Genomic DNA, 24,374 nt, shown 5'->3' with positions numbered 1-24,374 from the left:
CTACAAGTCCGCAAAGAGGTTAGCTGCACTCATAGGATCTCCTTTGCTGGCGTTTTTCCTCGTCGTCCCTGCAAAATATCAACAATCACATGTATAATTGAAAATATGTGCATACAAGGCATTGATATGAACAGCAGCAAGCGACAGTAATTATAACTGAGACGTCCCCGAAACACAGCGATTTGTTGAAATAACATCGAAATATGATCATCCCTGTCCTATTCTATTCTCTGACCCTCTCTTGCGGTCTAATATCAACTCATCATGAGTGAACAATACGCCATACAGTCAAGAATGGAAAATTCAATGATCCTACATATGACGTATCGAACTACGAGTTCGATATTCCCAAACACTAATATGTTCACAATATTTTAGCTGAAGAGATTCCATTTCCCCATCAAAATCGGCAGAAGTTTTGAAGCAGCAAACATGGCCAATGGACAGAAGTATCAGAAGACGTTCACAGAGTGTCTACTACATAACAAGATAGGCAAGTTACCCTTCATAGACATCCAAGAATCCTCCGCGTCCACATCCATCTCATCACTATCACTGTCATCTGGAGCTGCTTGACCATTGGAAAATTTGCTGGAGCTTCCAGTAGTTCGTCCAAATCCCAAAGCTGCAGCACAAACATATTTAGATTTCCATGAACTATAAAATTTAAAGTAAAACTTCTTGGTGGGCATGAAGAACCAAAAAAGAAAAAGCCGTAGTACGTGAATTTTAAACAGAATATGGAAAACGTTTGATCTTTCCAAAAGATCAGCAAGAAACATGGGTGATGGATAAGAATTTCGCCAAGATACCTTCACTGTCTGATCATGCAATATTCTGCCAAGATACTTCCTATTATGAGAAAAGGCTGCAAGACCAGGAATAATAAATGAACAGTTAAACCCAGGAGTAATCGCTAAATGAGGATAAAAGGTTCCCTCTATTTTTCAATGAAAGGATTTGAAATAGCCCTCTTGAAAGAGGATCATACTCCAGAACAGAAACTTATCAGTAAGATTATAAAATTCTCTTAGCATATGCTTTTAAGGAAATATACCAAGGCCCTCCATAGGGTATTTGGAGTGCTCTGCCAGCGGTCGAATGAATCTGTTGGGTAATATGCCTATTAAGCTGACATAGAAGCGAGAGCAAACCATCACACTCACACAGGCTAATAGACAACCAGGAAAGAACTAAGACCAATAAAAGAATGAAATCATCCAGTAGAAGTTTTTTTTTATCACCTTATAGGCCCATTCTCCGATCCGGTAATGATGCTGTCCTCATCGAGCTAAAGCAACATTTTTAATAATATTAGCGAAAACCGACAGCCAAAATATTGTAATAGTGAATATAACATTGATAAATTTATATACTGACCTTTAATAGTACATCAACTAAGTTTGGGGAGAGGTCAACGAAGCGATCACTGGTAATTAACAGGAAGAAGCCAGAACATGAATAATGGTCAAGAAATAACTGCTGATTAAAGCAAAATAAAATGTACAAATCTACTAAAACAGGGGAATGTCATAAATACTTGCAATCCTTGAAAAACCCCCATGAATACAGTAACAGAGTTCCTGTTTTTGTTCCGCAAACTACTTTTCGTCCATTCTGATGATGGAAATAACAAGTCGGGAAAGAAATGTAAGTAAAATCCTTCACAGCAGAATTTTCAATGATAAATGTATATTTTTGAATTCATACAGCATAATGAATGAATACAAAAAAAAAAAAAAAAGGCAATTGGAACACTGCTATATGGATGGGGGGAACCTGACCACATGTATAATAATATGGTTACCTACATTTCTGGCATTTAAGTATGCGGATTAGGAAGTTAATAATCCAAGTTTGCTATGTCTCAGTTCCCAAAGTTTCAAGATGTGAAAAATAGCTGACAGTGCCAAAAGTTTGGTACTTCCAATTATGGTAGATAAGTAATAATATGTTTTCACGTATGATATAAGAAAATTTCATCTTTCGAAACAGAATTCCCAGAAGTAACTTTATTTGCAGCAATAGCGTACAATTTTTAAGTAAAAAGTATGCCAAAACTGCAACTTTAACAGCTACAATCACCTTGGGGTTACCGTGTAGCTCATACCTTCATTATAACAACTGAAAGTAACTCGACTTCTGAGAATTCAGATCTGGTTTGCACCTGCCCATCGACATAGAACTGATAAATAAACAAGTTTTGTACAATTTTAAAGATGACCCGTATGCATGTCGCATGCAAACCTTCTTTTAACATATTGAGCTGTCTGCACTGAATATTTATATATATATATATATATGGCACTCAGTTACTCATCAAATGGCACTCAGTTCATACTGAGGAGCGAAGAGAAAAAGTATCTTAATTTGTTACTTCGAAGATTGCAGACTGACAATCTACCATCTCCACTTAAAAATAGAAATTAGAAAAACACAATCAATATATAAGGAAAAAAGTGCTTTAATGTAAGACGTCTGCAAATCAATCTATTCAGTTGCTAAAGTAAGATAAGTTTGCTTTCACTTAAGAAACATGCAACAGGATTAGAAAACAAAACTATTGAGTAGCATTTAACCCTATCTCAGTATGACCGGAAAATGTTTCTTTTTAAATAGATTGATTTAGGCTAAGGAAACCAACATTGATATGCATGAAGACTTTGTTCAGCTCGCCTTCTCCCCACAAATTGTAATAATAGCTAACAAAGAAATCACCATTGACAAACTGTCAACAGACGAATAAAAAACCCTTCAATACCAATTTCTTAAAAGATACAAACGCATCTAATGTTGTAACCAGCTATCCGCTTGGTTAAATGTATAGAAGTTATCTAATGCATTCTAAAGAATCGTTACATACATCTAAGTATAACTTTAAAGTATAGCACAAGAGATAAAAGTTTTTCTGAAATTGCTAGTAGATTCCCAATCCTCTACCTACAATCATCTTTGAGTGGCAACAGTACCTTGTGGCAAGCAGTTTCATCAAGTCGGAAGCAAAAGTCATGTCTGAAATGTATTCTTCATGTGCATTAAACGTATTGCAACAAGATCGTTGTCTTGTGTCCCATACCTGATGAGAATATAATTTTAAACTTATTAATTAAAATCTACTGAAAACTTGAACCATAGTACCAAGGAAGTTCCCGGAGTCTCCATATCACATGACCATGTCATAAATACTTGCAACTCACATGTTAGTAATGTCAGATGGATGCTCCAAGAAAATGAGGCAGCTTTTTCTGAACCAGAAAAATTTGACTAGTTCACCATGGTGAGGCATTTCACAAAGAGGAAACGGTACTCCTCGCAAAGAATAACTAGTAGAAAAGTTTACTTTAATTGAGACATTAGGAAAAACTATGAGAAATTGGCATTTGATTAAAGGGACATAATGTGCAAGAGAAGATCAAGGTTGACATAAGAATTGCAATCATCTAATTGCCCACTCATAAAGTTCAAGTTCAAAAAGGATGACACACTTCATTAACCTCTTCAAACTCTTTAAACTAATCATGCTATAGGAATAAGAGAGGTACTCTGAAACCTCCATCTTAGGTGGATAAACAAAGACATCGACATTCGAAGGCATGCCTAATTCTCTCAAGCCTAATCCTGATTATGTAATTGAGTTCTCATAAAAGCAATTAGTAACAGCAGCAGGAATAGAAAATCGCCAAGAATCGTAGAAAAGAAAGAGAAGAATAGAGAAAAAGGGAGGAAGGAAGAACCTTGATACACCCATTATCATCTCCTGTTGCAATTGTAGTCTCTGTAATATTAACTAGCCTATTGATAGCAGCCCTATAATCAAATCCATTAGCATCAAACTTGTTAGCGTAGCATACAAGAAATTCAACTACCGTAGTCATTAAGCCCCAAAAGAAAATACTTAATATCATGATAAGCCTTTGACACTTACTCATGGGCATCCTCAACCCGAGTGATTACCGACCCAGTTTCCACATCTGTAGCAAGAATTGAGCCATCAGGGGAGCCCGAAAGAATTGCTAACATAGAAAATTAAACTTTGTGAAGTCTTACATATCATTTACCTCTGCATGGGCAATAATTAGAAAAACTGGTAGTTCAAAAAGCTACCTTTCCCAGCGCGGGTAAATCGAACAGTTCAACAAGACTCACTGTGTGCATGTAATTCTAACAGCCTGAACATATTTCAAGCACAAGTTTTTCCTTAAAATTGGTAAATGCAGAGTAGAGAATTACAGGATGTTCTCGAATTATACCTTTTTGCTGAAGAATCTTCACCGTGACGATACTTGCCCGACCCCAGTAGACTACGAGTAGTTGTATGACCATCAAATCAAAAGTTACTATCAGATTGAGCTACGCTGACAAGAAAAGGAGCAAAGGTGAGAAATAATACAAGAGGACATCACTGGTGATCACACTGGCAGCAATGAGATTCTCTTATGGATGGAAGTCAATATCCAAGGGAAGCTTCCCCAAATCAATCTCCATGTTCTCTCCTTTCTTGTTGCACTTAGCTCTCTACTTTCCTAATAGCAATAGTAAACCAAAGTTCAATAGTAGTTAGCAATAGCAGTAACTACAAATAGAGTAATACACGGCTACGAGTAGGAGTATGCCGGCCCAAGCACCCGTGCTTTACATAGTACCCGGACCCTATCCTGATGAGTCTTGGAACCGGACCCTACTAGTGCAATTCCGAGTACCCATTTAGAATCTTCAGAATCTGTGAAGTGAGGATAGATTGGCTGCTATGGTAAAAGTTTCTTAAATTTCCTTAAACTAATAATAACAAATTGATGGAGTCGAGTTCGTTATCCCCAAACTGGTGGCCAAACTGAAGTGGTAAATCGTACTCTCTCCTCTTTACTTCGAGCTGCTGTGAATAAAAAATTGAAGAGTTGGGATACTTGCCTTGCTCTGATTGAGTTCTCTTATAATCGAAGCATTCATAGCTCTACTAGAAAGACTCCTTTTAAAGTGGTTTATGACTTTAATCCCATCACACCCTTGATTTGGCACCCTTACCAGCCAGTTCAAGGGTGTGTTTGGATGGCAAGAAACAGGCTGAGCGGATCAAAGGTTTACATGAGCAAGAGAAAAAGCAGATTGAGAAGAAGAATATAGCTTATGCTCAAGGCGCGAACAAGGGAAGGAAGCAAATTCATTACAATCCAGGTGATCTTGTTTGGATGCACCTTCGTAATGAGAGGTTTCCAACTAAGAAAAAGAGCAAGCTGATGCTGCGGGCTGAGGGTCCATTTCGTGTCAAAGAGAACGTTAATGACAATGCTTACAAGATTGAGTTGCCTAATGATTACGATGTTTTAACGACATTCAATGTGAGTGACCTATCTTTGTATTTTGAAGATAAAGAAGATCTGGATTTGAGGGTGAATCCTTCTGAACCGAGAGGGGATGATGTGCCCCATAATGTAGTCCAGGTTCGCGGCTGGATCTAATTCGGGTCTTATCACGCGTTTCAAGGCCAAGAAGCTTGCTACAACTCGCCCCGTGCCCATGACCTTTCTTAAATGCACTGAGTTAGGTGGTAAAACACCCGACGAGCTAGAGTAAGTGCCCTCATTCATGTTGTACCTACATTTGGACGAATTTCTGGTGGTTGAAGCATAGTGGTTGGGTAATTAATGCATGCAGACTGTTTTTGCTTTATTTCAATGTTGTTTGTATTTCCTATGCTTTGGAAGTAGTTGGGTTATTTGAATTGCAGTCATTAAGTCTTATGATTGTAAGAGCACTATATAAGCTCCTTTTGTTGTCAGAAACAAGTTTTTTAATAATTGATGAATGAAAATTTGCCTTTGTGCATTTCCTATCTTCTTATCTAAGCAATTCTATTATTCGGTCGTGAAACCCTCCGATTCTTATCGTTTATCCTTGAGTGTGGCGAATCAAAATGACTTTTCTTACTTGTGGCGAGTTATCTTATCGAGTGAGTTTAGTTAGTTCTACCATCTACCATTATTTTTTATCCATTTCTGGTTCGTGAGTGCATCAGATGAGAACGTACTACATTTGAAAGGTTGGTCCTCTATCCTTCTAAATGCGAAGATTTCATACATAAAGATCTCTCAGTAATAGACGAGTTTGAGGACAATAGAAGAGATTTTTAGGTCTTATTTTCAGGAAATATCTTTTCATTGAATATCACATTTATAGAAGAGACTTCGGTAGAGAAGCATTTTTATTCTTGGATACAAAGAGGTTTGTAGGTTTAGAAGATTTAGAGAGGGAAAATAAAAAGGACACCTCAATTTTCATTAGTGAGAATTAGACTTAGGATATCATGATCCTAGTTCGAGAATGATGTTATTACAACAAACCCTCTTTCCTAGGAAAAGAAGCAGAATAACCACTTCCAAAAACTTGTTTTCCAATTTTCCCTTTTATACTAAATGGCTACAAAGATATAATGAATATATACAAGATGTACAGATATGAAATAACAAAATTATATTATAATATAATAAAATATTAAAATAGGTCCATCTGATTTCTGCAGCAAGTATGAAAGATATTCTAACTTCGCGTGCATGTTAACATTTTTCCTGCTTTTGCATTAAATTTGGCAAATAAGGGTAATAGATGAATTTTGACTTAAGTTATTGTTTGGATTGAGGGTTATGGAGGGGAGGATTATGAGAATTTCTATATAATTTTGTAAAGAAACTCTCATAACCCTCACACTACAATGAAATAGGTTTTAGCCTTTTTTTTCAACTTTGGCTGACGCACAAAATGCCGCCTAAAACCTTGCCAATGTTGATGGCGACTTTTTTTTTGTCGGCGTGGCCACCATTGAGAAGCTTCTCGACACTTTTAGAAAAACGTTGGGAAACACTACCCTAGGCCGACCGTTGGGAAGCGTCGGCCAAAAATCATGTCTAGGCTGGCTTTATAAAACATCAGCCAAAACCATACATAGAGCGCCACCTAAAACCATGCATCGACTTACGTTTCTAGTGCCTAGGTCAATACCTCAGAAGCATCAGCCTAAACCATGCCTAGGCCGGTGCCTTAGAAGCATCGGCCAAAACCATGTCTAAGAGATGGTCCAGACCATTTTTTAGTTAAAAAAATTGACAATCAATTGTCAGCAAACTGATAACCTATTGTCAATGGTAAAGTGGGTACTTTTACCATTGACGTAGGCTATCAAGTTTTTTACAATTAAATTGCATGCCCTAGAAATTAAGAAAACACCATAAATCGTTCAAACAATCACACCACCATCATTGATACTCAACCACAACTTTGAATCATCAAAATCAAGCATAAACTTCTTTCAATAAAGAATCATCATACATTAATGGAAGTTCTCATTCAAATGCAAGGGGATGAAAGTAATGAAAGAAATTGAAAGAGAAAGTCCACTAGCATGAGAGATTGAGGAGGGGAGTCTGCTAGTAGTAACAACTTCGAGATCGAGGAGCGGCCACTAGTAGCAGCAGTAGCTTCGAGAAGGGAGGAAAAGCTGCAGCAAGGGAACCAGATAGAAGAGGAGTTGTATAAGCACGTCAAGAACCGGTTTGAAAGAGGACATCTAGGCCATCGGGTTAGTCTTCCCATGGTTGATGTGTCCGATAGTGTTGATGTTGATGTTGATGTGTAACTTCTTCCTCTCAAACTTCACAGACAGTTAAGGCATGATTTCAGGAGGTGCTAACGGTGACATTGCTCTTAGTGGTGGTGACAGTTAAGGGGTTAAGGAAGGGGGTTAGCTTGCTGCGGGTATACTAGTTTGGACGAAGTTAAAGCTGCAATCGCCATGGAAGACACTACTTTAGAGTACAAAGAGACTCTATGTGTAGGGGAAGAGTAAAGAGAGGGTTTTGGAAATGGGAAATGATAGTGAGGAAGTGATTGAAAAAAAGAAAAATAAGAAGGAGATGGAGTTCGCAGTAAGAATGGAGAGGGAGTGATATAGTAGGCTTTTAAATTCTTTTGGGATTTTGAAATTGTCAAAGATTGGGCAAAAAAATTTCCCACTAAGCCTTTGAATTTTTTTTTCTTTTAAAAGGACAAGGGCCAACACTTTTGAAGTGTCGGCTTAAAAAGTTTTGGTCGACACTTCAAAAACCATATGACCAAACAGCTTAAGGCAACACTTAAATCGTCGGCCCATGTCGATTTCAGGTAATAATAGATTGTCATAAGAAGACAACATATTGCCTTTTCGATCATGTAGCATAAATTCCCAGCAACAACACATTACAATAAGGTGATAGTGTGTTGTCCACAAACATTGTAACACATTACACCTCATAGATTTAACATTATTTTGTTTTGACGGTCATTGAGGTATAATTCTATTAACATAACGTGAACTAATATTCATAGCTCGGTTGTGATCGACTTCTTTATACTCACTAATCCCCTAATTAATTCTATCAACAACGAAATCATCCTGCCATTGATATAGTCAAGTCAGCAGCCCGGTCTCCTAGTTGGATTTGTGCTAGTCGGAAGTAAGTTGGTTCTTCTAAAAATTAGGGCAACTAGTTAGGAGGTGGTGTATTTGGTCACTCTAACTGTTGACACTTCTAGTCGGTCACGTGCTAGTTTGAAGTAATTAGTTCCATAGGTTCAAGTCTCTTCGTGAAATTTAGTTATGTGTTTCAAGAAGGTATGAATATACACACTTTTAATTGTTCAATAGATTTCTTGTAATATATGGTCATGCTTTTAGGGGATGTTTTTCTTTTTATTTTGAGGAAATTTAGGCCATAAGGAATTCAAAAATTGTTTTGTATGATCGAAATGCTGGCGATTAACTTGGTTTGTTTTAACTTTGGGAATGTTTGTGGTGTGGGTTTTTCCTATAGGTTTGAACATATATATGCCTACATATAAATTATTCCTTCATATATTCTCACACTTAAAGAACAATGCCTTCTTGATCGGGCCTCTCGAAGCTCGTACTCCAATAGTTGAAAACGCGATCTCGTAAAGGAATCAAAGTGATATGGGTTCCTCAATAGAGCATATCTAAAACTTTTTTGTAATATTTTTTGTAATTATATATGTATTTTGATAAAAAGCCGCTGTGAATTTTTGTCAATTGATAACACATAACAATAAACCGCTCTCTTCTCAATTTGAGATAACTATTGGAGAACATTGTAAATTTAATCTCGAAAGATTTAATTTCATCAACATCATCCATTGTGCGTTCCATGACAACAGATTATTATAAGGGGACAACAAGTTGCCCTTTCTATTATGAACCACGATACCAATGACATTGTCCATAAGCTATCAATGTGTTGTCCCTCACACTTTTGCACTTTCACAACACATTTGGCAATATGCAGTGGTAAAATGACAATATGCTAATAATATTTATTTTTTAAAAAAGACAAGGATCGACGCTTCAACCTAACGTTTTTTAAATGGTTGGGAAAAGTAGGCATATGGTGACTCAAATAACGTCACTTAAAGTATCATTTTAGGCTACAAAAAATGCGTCAACAAAGATAAAAAAAAGAGTCGAGATTAACCTATCCGAGGAACGTTTTCTAAAAGGTTGGAAAAGCTCAAAAGACGTTGGAATATGATAAACAAAACGCCACTCTTTCCAAAGCGTCGCTTGGAACTGATCTATGCCGATGTTTTTCAAAGAGTTCGGAAAGGCCCCTTGGGCCTATTTATGCCGACGCTTTGCAAAGCGTCAGGACAATAACGTCAGTTAAAACCAACTTTGCTGTAGTGTAAAGTGTTAAGCTGCAATACTTTTGAGCCTAGTTCCTAAGCTCGAAATAAACCTCACTCCCTTTTTTCATTTTAACCTTTTATTTGTTTTTATTTAAAATTTTCTTTTTCTTTTTAAAATTATATTTTTTAGCACTTTCTCATCTAAAAGTACCAAAATTCATCTCTTTCCTTTCTATTACCTTCTTTATCTAAAACTATCAATTTTTTATTGCATAAATTACTTTTTGATACTTTGCACTTACTGCATAGATATTTTCTGATACTACATATATCACCGTATTTATTTCAAATACAAAAAGATTCTATTACTTTTTTAAAAAAAAAATTGGAAGCTTTAACTAATATGATGTTCACCGAAAAAAGTAAAATATATGATAAATAGGATAAATTACAAGTATTGGGTAAAATTAAAGAAAGTGAAAATTTCATGATACACGAACAGTTATAATATTCTTTTATATATAATTGAAGAGATGATGATTGTGGTGAAAGCTGTTGCCTTAACCTAAAAGATTTAAACTGATCGAGGATGCCGGACACCGTCTTTCTATAGGATGTCAGGATTGAGGATGTTGGGAGAGATCTCGACAATGGCAATGACTTGGTCGCGGGGCTGGTAGATCTCTCAATCAGTTCGAAGATTAATATTGTGTTTGGTTTTAGAGTTAAGTAGAGTTGAGTTTTGATTTTAATTGGGTTGTAATGATTGTTGTTGAATTATGATAAAAAGTGTGGAAAAATAATTAATAGTTTAGAAAAAATAATGATTGTATTGTTAAATTTTGAAAAAAGTAATGAATAGTTGAGAGAAAGTAATGATTAGTTAAGAAAAAAGTAATAATTGTGTTGTTGAATTGTGAAAAAGTAATGAATAGTTGAAAGAAAGTAATAATTGTGTTGTTCAATTGAAGATAAGTGGAGTTAGGTGGAGTAAAGTTAAAATTAAAGTTAAAATTTATTTGTGAAACCAAACAAACCATAAGGGACGGGACTAGGAGTTGGCTTCTATAGCTTGCTTGGGATCATTGCATCTGAATATGAAAAAGCAAGGCATAAACACTTGCCATCTTCAGTTACTAACTAGGGAGATGGCCCGTGCTATGCGCTATCATCAATACCCGTTAATTAGAGAACATAAAATAAAAATAATAATTTGCATAATAAAACATAATAGTGATGCAAACGAATTTATTTCTTCATTCGTTTATTCATTGAAAGCCGAATAAAATATATTATTTTATACAGTAAGATTTTGAAAAAAATAAACATATATATTAATATTATTTACTTTACAATTAAGTAAACACATATATTATTATATTATTTATATTTTATCATTTACTTCCTTATTAAGTAATGTATATATTTTATATAAAAAATTAAGGAAAAAATATTAATTATATATTGTAAAATAAAAAAATAATTTACATACTAGAACGAAATAGCAATATCAAACCATTTATTTATTCCTTTCTTTATTGATCGAAAGTCGAATAGAATATATTACTTTATACGGTAAGATTCTGAGAAAAATGAATTTATATTGATATTATCTACTTCACGATTAAGTAAGCACACATATTATTTTATTATTTACTTCCTCATTAAGTAATATATATATATTTATATAAAAATTTAGGGGAAAATTATTAATTATATATTGTAAAATAAAATTTTAATTTGCATAATAAAACAAAATAGCAATGTGAACACATTTATTTCTTCATTTCTTTATTTATCGAAAGTCTAATAGAATATATTATTTTATACAATATGATTTTGAGAAAATTGAACCTATATATTAATGTCTTCACAATTAACTGTAAACATATATATTATTATACTATTCTTTATTTTATTATTTAGTTCATTAATAAATGTGTATACTTTTTATATAAAAATTTGGGAGGAAATTATTAATTATGTATAGTAAAGTAAAATTTTTTTAATTTGCATAATAAAACAAAATAATAATGTGAATACATTTATTTTCGCCTTTCTTTATTCATCGAAAGTCGAATAGAATATATTATAAGTAATATAAATTTTATTAAAATACACTAAAAAAAGTTAATTGCAGTCTAATGCGATCAATGTTGAGCTTGGACGAGTCCAAGGATGGCTTGGACTTGAGCGATCACACAAGATAAGGTAGAGCCCATGAAGGGCTATGACAGAGCATGTTGAGTCTACATCAATGTGGACTTGGTAGAACATGAGACAAGATGGAGATTTGTTGAGTATGTCTCGTATTCAGTGGAGAACTCGAAGACTCGAAGACCGAAGCGATAATGAGATTGGACGAAAAATGAATGGGCGAGATTTCAAATTCTTTTGAGATTATATTTCCTATTTTGTAAGAATTTCTTTGTATTTCTTAAATCTTTAAATATAAAAATTATATCTAGGGGATATTAGAAATATTTCTCGAATATCTTTATCCTAAAATTATATTAGGATATCTTTAAGATATTGGGAAGGTACTGTATCTATTTAAAGGGAAGAGAGTCTTGTATCAAGACAATACGTTGTGTGAGAATCATGGGTAATCTTTTTGAGAATTCTCGGATTTACTCTTTTAGAGTCTCTAAGGTGCATAGACCGAGGGAGTAGTGAGAACTAAGAGGATTGTGAGGCTATTCTCGGTTGGGTCTTGTAACGAGGGTTGGAAAGCGTGAGTATGTAATCTCCGATTTATTGATCTAGTGAAATTTCCCTACTTTGTCCGTGGATGTTTTGCTCGTCTTGAGGGTTTTACTACGTATATGCCGGTGTTATTTCTTCTCTTTTCTTGGTCTAAATTCCTCGAATTCGGCATCTTTCACAACAATAACAAATCAACAAGTTCATCACGCATGCATTTTCCTAATATTACTAAATCCACTACTATTTTGTATAAGATAATTAATGTACCATAAAATTATTACCTTCTTGCAAAAAAAAATTAAGATAGCAGAAAAAAAAAATCTTAACATGCTGCTTGTAATGAGGGGTGCACGTCGTGTATGATTCGAAAAGTAGAATAGTAAACCAAGTTCAAAGTCCACAAAGTAGTAAAATACATCAAGTCCTCAGCTCAATACACGCAGAGAAAAATTGTTTTTTTTTATGTAGACATGGATAAGGGCCACCAAAGAAAATATGCTTAATTAAGTGACCAAAAAGGTAAATATAACTAGATTGGGACAACCCTATAACTATTGAAAATCATTAGTGATCACAACTAATCACAATAGACCACAGAAAACCCAAAACAATCTCTCTTGCCCATGGGCTAGGTCTAGCCTCTCCCTCTCTCCGACCTAACTCTCCTGGCGCGGTCACACATGACCGTTCCTCGGCCTTGCTCTACCACATCGGCACCACTCCTAGAGTCCTAACTCTTATCATTTTCATGAGGGTTCGTAAGGCCATATATTTGGAAAGAAAAATATAACATATATACATATACAGAAGACTGAAAACCAAATTGAAACTAAAAATTTTAGGAAAAATTGCATGGTCACCAAAATCATATTTTTGAATACTTGAATTTCTAATTAATTTTCGAATACTTGAATTTCTAATTGATTTTGATTACACTCTTTTTTTCGCAATTTTTCGATTATCTTGATATTTTTTAGCAGTCTTATTTCTCCTCAATCGGTACACGCATGGCATAGGGACAGCGAGGATGGGGAGGGGGCAAGGTGAGACCTGGACTTCTCTCGGCCACGACTTGCTCTCTCCCTAGCTGTTTTTGTCTCGACTCCTCTCTCCACTACATTATCTTTCACCTCCGATGCGACATCTCTCTTCTCACCTTACCTCCCTCCTCTGTGTTTCTTTATGACAGTGGGCGCCGATCACCACCTAGCTCGACGCCAATCAATATCCGAAATTCCAAATAGGCCATCTTCACCTCCGTCTAAAGTCGTATCGCCAATTCATTGTACTACGCACATCAGTCCCCTTGTTATTGAAAAAAAATCTCCGATTGGTTTAAGTGTGATGGTGTGTATCCACACCACAACCTGTACCATAGCTCTTCTGAGTTGGCACAGTATGAGTGGCTAATGAGTCTTATGTGGACGGACAGGAAGAGAACAGGTCAACCGCCCCTCTCAATGGTAGCTGCTATTGACACGTGGCGCTTCACGAGCAACGCGTGGAGGTTTCCCTGTACGCAGGTTTGGATTTACTCATTCCTTCATTCCTTCCATCGTCCGTACACTTTCGACAGTGTTCACCCTCGGCTTCAAAAGTCAAAATGCTCCGGACGGCGGCGAAGAGGGCGGTGCTCCCTCACGGCGCCGCTGCGGCGGCGGCGGCGGCTGCGCCTCGTACCACCAGCAACTACGCCCGCCTTTCCACTTCGGCGGCTAGCAGCAGTCAGACTTCTCCCAATCAGACCCCTACCCCCCAGATCGATCCCGCCTCTCCTCGCCCGGAAACTCCTTACTACGCTGACTCCACCCCTTCGCGGTCCTCTTCCAACGAAGAAGCGCAACGCCATCAGAGGAAGAGGCCGCCTACATTCGATTACCAGGAGGAGCAAGCTCGAGTGCTCCAGGCCTCTCTTCGGCACGTGGTGCGTTCACTGCTCATTCATAATTACATGATGCGTTGAATCTGATTCTGTCGGGTGTTGTTACGGACATTGTTTCAATCAAACAATAATGATGATGGTGCTGATGATGATTGTGTTATTATATCTCTTTGATAGCCATAGTTTATTGATTTCATGTATTCGCATCCGCAAATGTATAGGAGCAGTGGCCGCCATGAAATTAGTTTGATTTTTCTGGGGATTTTTTTGTAATAACATTGCTCGGTTGCCGGAGAACTTGTTAGACTCTGTACGCGTCCCTGATTGTTGCGGTTGGATCAATACCACTTGCATTTCTGCTGTCTAGTCCATCAACACATTACTGGTCTCGATAAAGGCACAATAGGGTAGGATTTTCGGAATATGCCGATCATATTCTTTTCTTTTTCTTTTTTTATGTGCTCTTGAGGTTCATTGCTTGCTCGGTGTTGATTCCGTCTGTTTAAATATTGGTTTTTTCTGGGATCCTGCAGAAAATGCTAGGATGGTCTGAAGGAGCGTTGATCGCTGGTGCAAAGGAGGTCGGTGTGTCTCCCTCCATTGTTGGATCTTTCCCTAGGAAAGGAGCTGCCCTGGTTGAGGTATAATTCACTTCATATCAATGCTCTGCATATTCTACTTCCACATTAATGCTCAGCAAGGTAGCTGTTGACTTAGAATGAGCTGGGGAATTGAATAATGTTGCCAGTGATTTAGTGGCTCAATGGAAGGTCTCTCATTAGTTCTTTTCCTGGGTCGGCGTGATTGCATCGACTTCAATAAAAACAGTACTTGTATCATTTTGGTGGCAGTGCTTGGTTTTTGTCTTTGCAATTGTGGTAGGGGTCTCCAGGAAGTAAGTAGGCTTAGATGTAGCTTGTGCTAGAGTTCGTATACTCTTGAGTCTTGATTGATTTAGGATATCCCTACTTTCGTCTGTTTTTATTATGTTCTGATATTTAGTTGTCAAGTTATTTGCTTATCCAGAAGTTGGACTGTCCGAGTCCCTGAGAAATGGAGGTTTCATATGTTACACTATACATGCACTGAATGTGACCGATGGGATATAATGTAAATAAGCTTAGTTGGTTCAAAAGCAGTGAAAAGTGGCTATTGATGTAACTGGGTTACTAAAGTGGTGTAATAGCAAGTTAATGCTTACTTTTCTGTTCTTTCATTCTTCAGTACTTCATGGACGATTGCTTGCAAAGGCTAACTGATAGAATAGACTCCGAAGACTTAAGCAATTTGATACCTAGTGAACGCATCTCCAAGCTTGTTAGAATTCGCCTAGAAAAGCAAGCACCTTACATCTCCAAGTGGCCGGAAGCTCTTGCTATACAGGTATATATGTGCAAATTATTATCATTATTCCTGAAAATCTTGGCTCTTTTCACCTGAAACCCCTCTAATGAAACTGCCTCCTGCAGTCACAACCAGTGAATGTTCCTACTAGTTTTAAGCAGCGAGCCATGTTGATGGATGAGATCTGGCATGCTGCGGGTGATGAATCCTCTGATATAGATTGGTACGTGAAGAGGACAATCCTCGGAGGCATATACTCTACCACTGAGGTTTACATGTTGACTGATAGCTCCCCAGGTTTGTTTCTTCTCTACTTATTTATGAAATATCTTTCTGTATAAGTCAATCAAATTGCCATAATTTGCTCTAACACTGTGTAGCTGGTCCCTGGCTCCATAACCATATTGTTCCCTATTCCATTCTTAATTATTCAAAAATGTCAAAATCGTCTTTGATTTCTTTCCTGTATCAACATGTATCTTTTATTCAGCATTTTAGCTGAAGAGTAGTTTCTGCTTTTATATAATAATGGTTAGTGCTGTCTTCTCCTGTTGTGCACCTGGGAAGTGAATGAGTATGTTATTTCGAACTTATTTTGGAGGGGGCCTGTGATACCTCCGCTGATAATGTCTATTCACATCCTATCACAGGTCTTTACTGATGAAAACTTATTTTATGTCAGAATTTCGTGATACTTGGGCATTCTTGGATAACCGAGTAAAAGATGCTTTTGATCTGAAGAAGACTATACAAGAGGTAGTCCCTGACCTTTAACTATTTGCCCCTTTATTTTTCTGGACTTGGATTTTAAAATGGTGGGGGCTCTTGTGGGATCTGGCAGGCAAAGTACTTGGCTGAAGCTGTTGGCGCAGGAATGGGCAACTCTCTGCAAGGATTTGTTAATAGAGTCATGCAGCGATGATTGTCTGCCTCTTAAATGGTATTATCACCAGTCTCCATCAAAATCATCTATCGTCCTGGTCATACACGAGTAGAAAAACTTCCTGCTTCCAGTTCTCCATTAATGCTACCGTTCTCCTTCGTCTTCTCCTCTCTATCTTCTCCCTTGTTTCCGCCCTAGCACAGAGCAGCTGCAAGGCAACTCTTCTACATCGGCCATCGCACTCCCCTGCGCTCGATTTTGTGTTTCTTGGATTGACATGCTTACTTCGGTCCGTGATTGAGGTGTTTCTGTGGTGTGAACAAATCATGGTTATGGCGATTTTGGATATTTATCTGAAGATCTGCAAGTGTAAGGCTTTGCCTTTGTTATTTTTTGATTCGATTGATAATGGGAAAGGACGGATTTGGGAAGTCTGATCATCTGATGAGCTGAAACAAAATCTAGTAGATTGTAAAAGTCTTCTCCTTTTTGCAATTTGAGAGCTCTCAGTGGATCATCTCAACTGAGATATATATTTCAACTTTCATACACACACACTAATATATCAAGATACATATATATGAATGTTTCTTAACGCAATCAAATTAAACTTCAATTTTGTCTAATACATTAGTTTAGACATTATAACAATATGGTATCATGATATTTACCATAAAGTATAAAAATATTTTAATTTTTTAAAAGATAAAGAATCACTTTTGTTACAAATATTTAAAAAAGTATTTTTGTTTTATTTTATGTAAAGTGGTCTTATTTTTCATAAAATTCAAAATATTGAGAAAATAACTAATGATGCCATAATCTATATCTATATGCTTTAAAAAATTTAAAAGTTCGTTTTGAAAAAAAGCTTAAAAAGGCAAGAACGTGACGGTTGATCTTGCAAATCTAAATATATTTGGTGGAGAATGTAGTTATTGGTTCTACAAATCTACATATTTGTATGTTTTGGATATTTTAAAACCAAATTCAAAAGTTATATACATTTGGTGGAGAACGTAGTGATTGGTTCTACAAATCTACATATTTGTATGTTTTAGATATTTTAAAATCAAATTCAAAAGTTAGCTTTTAAAAGCTCAAAAACTCGAAAAAATAATGAACTTATAATATTATATAGCTATATATATAAACAATTTAAAATTTTGTTTTAAAAAATTTCAAAGTTCGAGAAAATCTCATTTAACAATAGAACGTTTTAAAATCATTTGGTCTAATCCACCATAACTTCACTTTATATTATACTAATCGTAAGGCCTTTGCGTTGCACGAGATAGAATATGATATTATATAAAATTAGAGAATTCTAAAATTTTACAGAATTTTATGTTTGAAAAAGTAAGAGCGAAAAATTGAAGAACTAAAAAGTTGTCAAAAGTTTGTGTGAAAAAAAGCAAAAGGTCGAAAAACTCTCACCTTCAAAAATCTAATCAAAGGCATAATAAAATAAACTTGCGAGCATGTGTGTGAAAAATTAAAGAACTTTAGTGGTAATAATATTTTTTCGAGATTGATTGGTCGCAGTTATGACTGGCACGTCTCCTACCAATGGTGTCATGTATAACATAATATAATATATTATAATATAATACAAATAACACATCATAACTGTATAACTATATCTACAAAAGAAATTATCCGATTTTTATTTGAAAAGCAAATTACATGATTTGACTTATGTAGATTTTCTCATAAAATATTCATAGTTTTAATAAATTCAAAAAAAATCAATCCCATAAATCTATATTTATATTTTTAAAAAGAAAATTCATAAAAAAGAAGTTTAAAAACCTTGGAAAATAGCGATCGGTTCCAAATATATATATATATAATATCTTTAAAAATATTTAAGAATTTAAAAATATTTTTAAAATAAAGCAAAAAATTGAGAAAATAATGGATGGTTTCACAAATCTATATTTATTTATTTATTTTTGAAAATTCAAATTTTTTTAGAAATTTAGAAATCGAGAAATTTTTCTAGAAAAAGATCGTTTTGAAGACATCTGATCTGATCCACTATATTCTTGCATTCATATATTACTATATAAAATAGATATGAATCATATGATTGATAATTCATAATTGATAAAGGGGAAATAGAAGAAAAAGAAAAAGGAGAAAAGAGAAATGATAAATAATAGACTAATGGGAAATGAGTTTCTCCTGGGAGATCCAGCGTTCATCCAATTCGAATTCCATTCCATTTTCCAGATGCTGAGCGGAGACCTTCATCTTCCAAAAACCCTAAACCCTCTGCTGCCCTCTTCCTTCCCCAATCCTCTCCTCAAGACCCTAACCCTAAGTCCCCCACCACGACCCTGGACCCCCAAGCCCCTCTCCCTCTCCCTCTCCGATTTACCCTCTCTTCCCCGCTACAATGTGCCCGGCCGCCGCGAAGTCCGCGCTCTCGCCGGCCGGAGCAAGAAGAAGCCCGGCGGTCCCTCCCCTGGTCGGATCGAGGGAGGTGCTGGGGTCCGCCGGGAGGCCAAGCGGAACGCCCGCAGGAAGAGCCAGAAGCTCGCCGAGTCCCTCTTCTACCGCCTCAAGAATCCCAACAAGAACTACGCTGATAACTTCTCCGAGGAGGAGCTCCAGATGATTGGGCTTGGGTACGATCGGATGGTCAGGTTCATGGAGAAGGACGACCCCGAGCTACGCCACCCATACGACTGGTACAAGTACGGCGAGTACGGGCCCTACTCGTGGCGCGGCGTCGTGGTTGGGGAACCCATCAGGGGGCGGTTCTCGGATGAGTGTGTCACGATGATTGGGGAGGTTCGGTCCCACGAGGAGTGGGAGAAAATTGAGCAGTTCGAGATGGCGTCCGAGTTTGGCAAAAGAGTGAAGGAGATGGATAAGAACGTCGGATTCCGATATTTCTGGGTCTTCGTCAGGCATCCGAAGTGGAGAATCTCCGACCCGCCTTGGGAGCAATGGACATTGATCTCCGAGGTGGTCTTGGAAGCCGGGAAGCAGAGACTGGACAAGTGGAGCTTAATGGGACGCTTAGGGAACAAGGCGAGGAGTTTAGTCACCCAATGCGCTGCGTGGATGAGGCCCGACATAATCTATGTTAAGAGGCCCGTTTATCAGTGCCGGTTCGAGCCCCAGGACAACTTTTTCCGGGCTTTGACGCCCTTCCTGGACCCGAGAACGGAGAGAGAGTTCCAGTTCGAGGTGGTGAATGAGGATGGAAGTGTTGAGTTGTCCACTTACTTCGGTGGGTTGTGCAAGATTGTGAAGGTGAATCCAAAGGCTTTTGTCGATGATGTGGTGAAGGCGTACGAAAGGTTGAGTGACGAGAGGAGGAGCGAGTGCTTGAGGTTTTTGCTGGAGAATCATCCTGTGGAGTTGTTGCATCCGTACACAAAGGAGTGGAAAGCAAAGCTCGAGGAGATGGAGTTGGGCTGTGATGCCCCGGATGAGGAGGAGGACGAGTGGCGGGCCCGAGGTGATACTGGCGATAATGAGATTGTGGATTGGATCGAAGATTTTGGTGATGATGAGGATGAGGATGATGATGTGATTGAGGATGTGGATGATGAACAAGAGGGTTCGGATGATGTGGAGGAGGATGAGAAGTTTTGGGAAGAGGAGTTCAAGAAGGCAGTGAGTAGCTCCGAGAGGATGGAGCTGTTGGCGAAGAGGAGCGTAGAGAAGTCCACTGAGTTTTATAGGAGCCAGATGAAGCCGAAGGAGAAAGGAAGAGATAACGATGGGGATGAGACCGAGCTGAGGGGAAAGCGGGCCAAAGTGAGCCCTCAAGAGTGGAAGATTGCTGGAATTGGGCCGTGGAGGAAGAGGATAAAGAAGAGCGAGATTCCGCCGGAACTGTTTTTGAAAGCTGCAGTGAGGCCATTCACTTATCGGAACCTCGTGAAGGAGATCGTCCTCATGAGGCATGCCATTTTGGATGGTTCAATTGGTAGCAAAGCTTGAGATTCTCTTATTACAAGAAATAGCGGGACCGTTAAAAAGGTTGCCGATTTGTGCAAAATGCTGAGAGATCTGTAGAGCATGAGCCGTTGATTTTGGTTGTATTCTGATTGATCCATTACAAGGCCTTCATTTTGTTTTGTGTTGAATACAAGTAAATGAACGACTTGCTTCATTCCTACCATGCAACTTGAGGAAGCAACTGAGAAGAATATGAGATGAAGTGGTTTATATCTCCAGAACGATATCTGCAAAAACATGGACATGTTCATTAGTCTAATTGTGATTTATCATTCCGAAGAATTAGCTTCAGTGACAGAAATGGTATTCAGAGATAGCAGAGGCACATTTCATACATTTCAAATGAGCTACTCTAAGCAGGACGTCAAGCGTTTATATGACGATCAATTCTATTACTGATCAGTTTGATTACTGGATGAAGGATATGGTACTAATGGATGTTACGCACATTCCGAGTCAGTCCTGACCCATTTGCTTCCAGGGCTGGCCTCCTTGTTTGCTTCATCTTCCTTGGCCGATACTTTTGCGGTTTGCTGATTATTCTCCAGGGATCTCTTGTTAGACAGTGCTTGACTAGGATATATCTTCTTTTTGAGCATTGCCCTCAAAATCTGGAAATGAATGGAAGAAAGATAAGACATTTAATTTGGGTATAGCCTTTCTCAATATTGAAGGTGGATGCATATCATGAGAATTCTCGTGCAATGATGCAGCTACTTTAGCTTGGTTCGATTGGATTGGATGGAAATACAGGGTCTTCTCTACTACTTCTCCCTGATATTTTACGGTACATGGGTACATTACCTTGCTGATTCCTGGTTCTGGTGGAGGATCTCTCAAGCTGGCTGGAATCGGAGGAAATCCGCTTCTGCAGACGAAAATCTTCCTCAAGAGGGACAGTGACGTTTTGCTTGTACACTGCAAAATGCCACCTTTCCTTGGATACTGCAGAGCGAGTTCCTGGGAAAATCTTGTCAACTCTTCTGGGACTGGGAGTTCATTCTCTTCTTGCTTGCCCAACAGAGACATCAACTCCTCCTGAAGGTTCCCAATTTCTTCGGGTGTGAGGTCGTCTCGGGTAGAAGCAGATAAATTTTGTTGCTGCTGAGGATTGAGATTCCTTTCTGGGTTTTCCGTGGACTTGTCATTCCCAAGAGTCCCAATTGCAAACAGTCCGCGTGGCCAGTCATTGAATTCTTCTTTACCCGCTGATTTTGGCTGCACGTTATTAGCTGAGACCCAGAAATCCGACAGCGCAAAAAATGAGAGGAAATAACAGAGAGAGAAGTGGGTGAGATGAATTAAACCATGAAACCAATGCAACAGTTAATCGACCGAGCTGAGATGTTATATCCTTGGGACTAAATGAACTTCAATTTTTGTAGCAGCTGGAGGTGATGAAAAATGAATTAACGTCGACAATGATCAATGCATTGTACTGATCAATATAGTTGGAGAAGGATGACGTATGAAGAGCAGAGACTTACAGCAAGGTGCAATTGTGGTTGATTTCTTACACCCATTGAGCTTGTTTTGTACCCAAGCGAGCAACTGTAATAAACAACAGAAAAACATCAACTAATATTATCTTCCTCCACATTTACGACACCCACTTTGAGTGATGCTTTCTCTTAATTCCAACCATTAAATGCTTACCTTCATTTGTATTGGTCTTTACTGCAGCAGCCACCTAGCAAGGGAGGACCAAACCAAACGAAGAGCTCTGTGTCTGAATATAATGAGGTGAACCTCTCCAAATGGACAACTTAATTACAAGCCAAGGAATGAAAGAATTACTAAACTTTATATAGGGAGAGAGGACTAAGGTGGGTTGGTTTAGGTGATTTGGGGCTTGTTATTTCGTTTGAGTCTTATAAATGAAGAAAATTTACGATTGGTAGAGTTCTAATTTTTCGAGTGGAACGACCTGACCTGAACCCGATTTAATCGAGTTTTATTGGACTTTTGAATATCGGTTAGTGCACACAGAAAAATATTGGGAGAGGGGAGAGCAGTGGCCGCATAATATGGGGTCCGAGAAGTCCTGCAGACAAACTGGGGTATGCTTGCTTGCTAGTGGTTCAAGTTCCCATACTTCTTACTTTTCTATCCTCTCCATTCTCTAGCTCTTGATGTTGGGACCGAACCAGATCGAGGAAGTCATCCAATTGACATGGATCCAATACCTCATGACATTTCTCGCTCATCTTTAGATTGCATCTGTTGACAATGATAAATCCCGCATAAAAAATAAATAGTTGAGAGTGATTTAGGTCCACGTGTTCTCCTGATATGTGAGGGTAGCTGTTGCGAATGGTAAATCCCTCATCAGAAAAATAGAAAGAAAACATTGGATTTATAAGAGATTTGATGTTAAAACCTATTAGTTCGAGTTTTTGGATTAAAAAATAAAAATAAAAGAGCTCAATAGCTTATAGGTCAGTAGAATTTTTACACTTATGCTGTCCCTCTAAGAATAAGAAAGTCTTTTTGTTTCGTCTTTCTTGCAATTTCTGGCTCCTTGTCGACCTACAAAATAATTGAATGAAAGCACACCTAAACCTGAACTAGGTAAAACCATGAGCTCGATTCGGTTATTCCTTCTATTGTTAATATGCCCTTGAACCATGTACTGCCCTTATAAAGCATCAACCAGGTAGATTCATTTTTTAGAAAAAGGATTATTGATTCAAGAACCAAAAGATCCCTACTATCGATACATTTCAGATTGCGTTTCAGGCTTCCGCTCTTAAGAACTGATCAATCGGTTCAATAAATATCGGTATGTGTTTGGCTCATTACATTATGACAAAGAAGGAAAATTATGTATTTTCTTGCATAAACATGAGGCGATGATGGAAATGGGACCCCGGGAGGACAGAAGCTGCAGGACACACAAGGCAAGGGCAGCCATTAAACCCCATGGGCATGTCCCTTACCCACCGAGCCGATATCTCCGTTTAGGGCATATCTTCCACAAATAAATACCCAAAAATGAGAGGCCACAACTCTCTCTTCCATGATCCCATTTCATTTCAGTCATTGTCGTTTACACTTAGTTTGAACAAAGGAAAATAGAGGGAAAGGAAGGGATCGGGCAATAAGGAGTTTCTTTTACTCCAGTTTTCTTAATTTCAGATAAAGCATTAAGCTTTTGGTTGGCTCCAAATTGATTCGTATAAATTTTGAGACGGGAGAGGAGTTTTAATTTGATGCATAAGATGTCCTGCATAAATGCTCTCGTGTTTTAGATACAATGGAATCGATAGAAATGAATTTAGTGCAATGGCTTCTCTCTTAATCTATGATCGTCAAAAGGTCAGAAATATGATTCTTAGTAATAGGACTCATCGTGCTCCTTTATTTTCCCTTCTCTTATCCCTCTCTTGGCTGAAGGACTCGTTTATAACGGGGTAAAAGAAAAAGGTTGTAATGGCACCAAGTAATGCAAGGAAATTTTATGGGAAGTGAGCTAAAGAATGATTTATTTTGTTTCTTGGTAGAATTATGAGCTGTCCTTAGTGTATGCGCTAAAACAAATCCCTACCTAGTCGTTCACTTGCCGTGGCCACAAACTGGTTTAAGTGGATTTCAAACTTCTATACTAGAGGTGAAATTTGATCACTGACATAATGTTTTTATCACTTTGACTACTTACTTTTTTTCTACAGGTACTTCGACTATTTATTTAATATTGGTTTCATTAAAAAGAAATTTAATAACTAGGGGAAATGCCCTTCGACCATGAATTTTTATGCTCTTTCCTCCTTTTGCCGCTGTAGTATGTATCATTTGGCCATTGGTTTTTCCAAAATTGTTTCAAATTTGGCCACTCAAGTTTTCCCCCAGTATCACTAATAATATTAAGTTTGCAGCGCCTTCGTCAATAGCATTTGTAAAAGTGTTTCA

General features: G+C 37.6%; 2 protein-coding genes and 1 pseudogene across 2 annotated transcripts; 2 read left to right on the top strand and 1 right to left on the bottom strand.

Moving 5' to 3' along the window:
• LOC116193717 lies at positions 1-3,595 on the bottom strand (annotated as a pseudogene).
• A 10,300-nt stretch (positions 3,596-13,895) lies between these two features.
• On the top strand, positions 13,896-17,007 carry LOC116197950 (ubiquinone biosynthesis protein COQ9-B, mitochondrial). Its single transcript, XM_031528234.1, has 6 exons — positions 13,896-14,299; positions 14,791-14,898; positions 15,482-15,640; positions 15,727-15,898; positions 16,284-16,357; positions 16,443-17,007. Exons 1-6 carry the CDS (start codon positions 13,979-13,981, stop codon positions 16,521-16,523), a joined length of 915 nt encoding a protein of 304 aa, XP_031384094.1. The 5' UTR covers positions 13,896-13,978; the 3' UTR covers positions 16,524-17,007.
• Positions 17,008-18,638: 1,631 nt separating this feature from the next.
• LOC116196525 lies at positions 18,639-20,656 on the top strand. The gene has a single exon (XM_031526284.1). The coding sequence runs from the start codon at positions 18,654-18,656 to the stop codon at positions 20,445-20,447; it is 1,794 nt and encodes a 597-aa protein (XP_031382144.1). The 5' UTR covers positions 18,639-18,653; the 3' UTR covers positions 20,448-20,656.
• Positions 20,657-24,374: the final 3,718 nt, after the last annotated feature.

This window comes from Punica granatum, chromosome 2, assembly GCF_007655135.1.
Source record: "Punica granatum isolate Tunisia-2019 chromosome 2, ASM765513v2, whole genome shotgun sequence".
Taxonomy (NCBI): Eukaryota; Viridiplantae; Streptophyta; class Magnoliopsida; order Myrtales; family Lythraceae; genus Punica; species Punica granatum.
The sequence above is the reverse complement of the archived record's forward strand: the minus strand, read 5'-3'. Positions and strand labels throughout refer to the sequence as shown.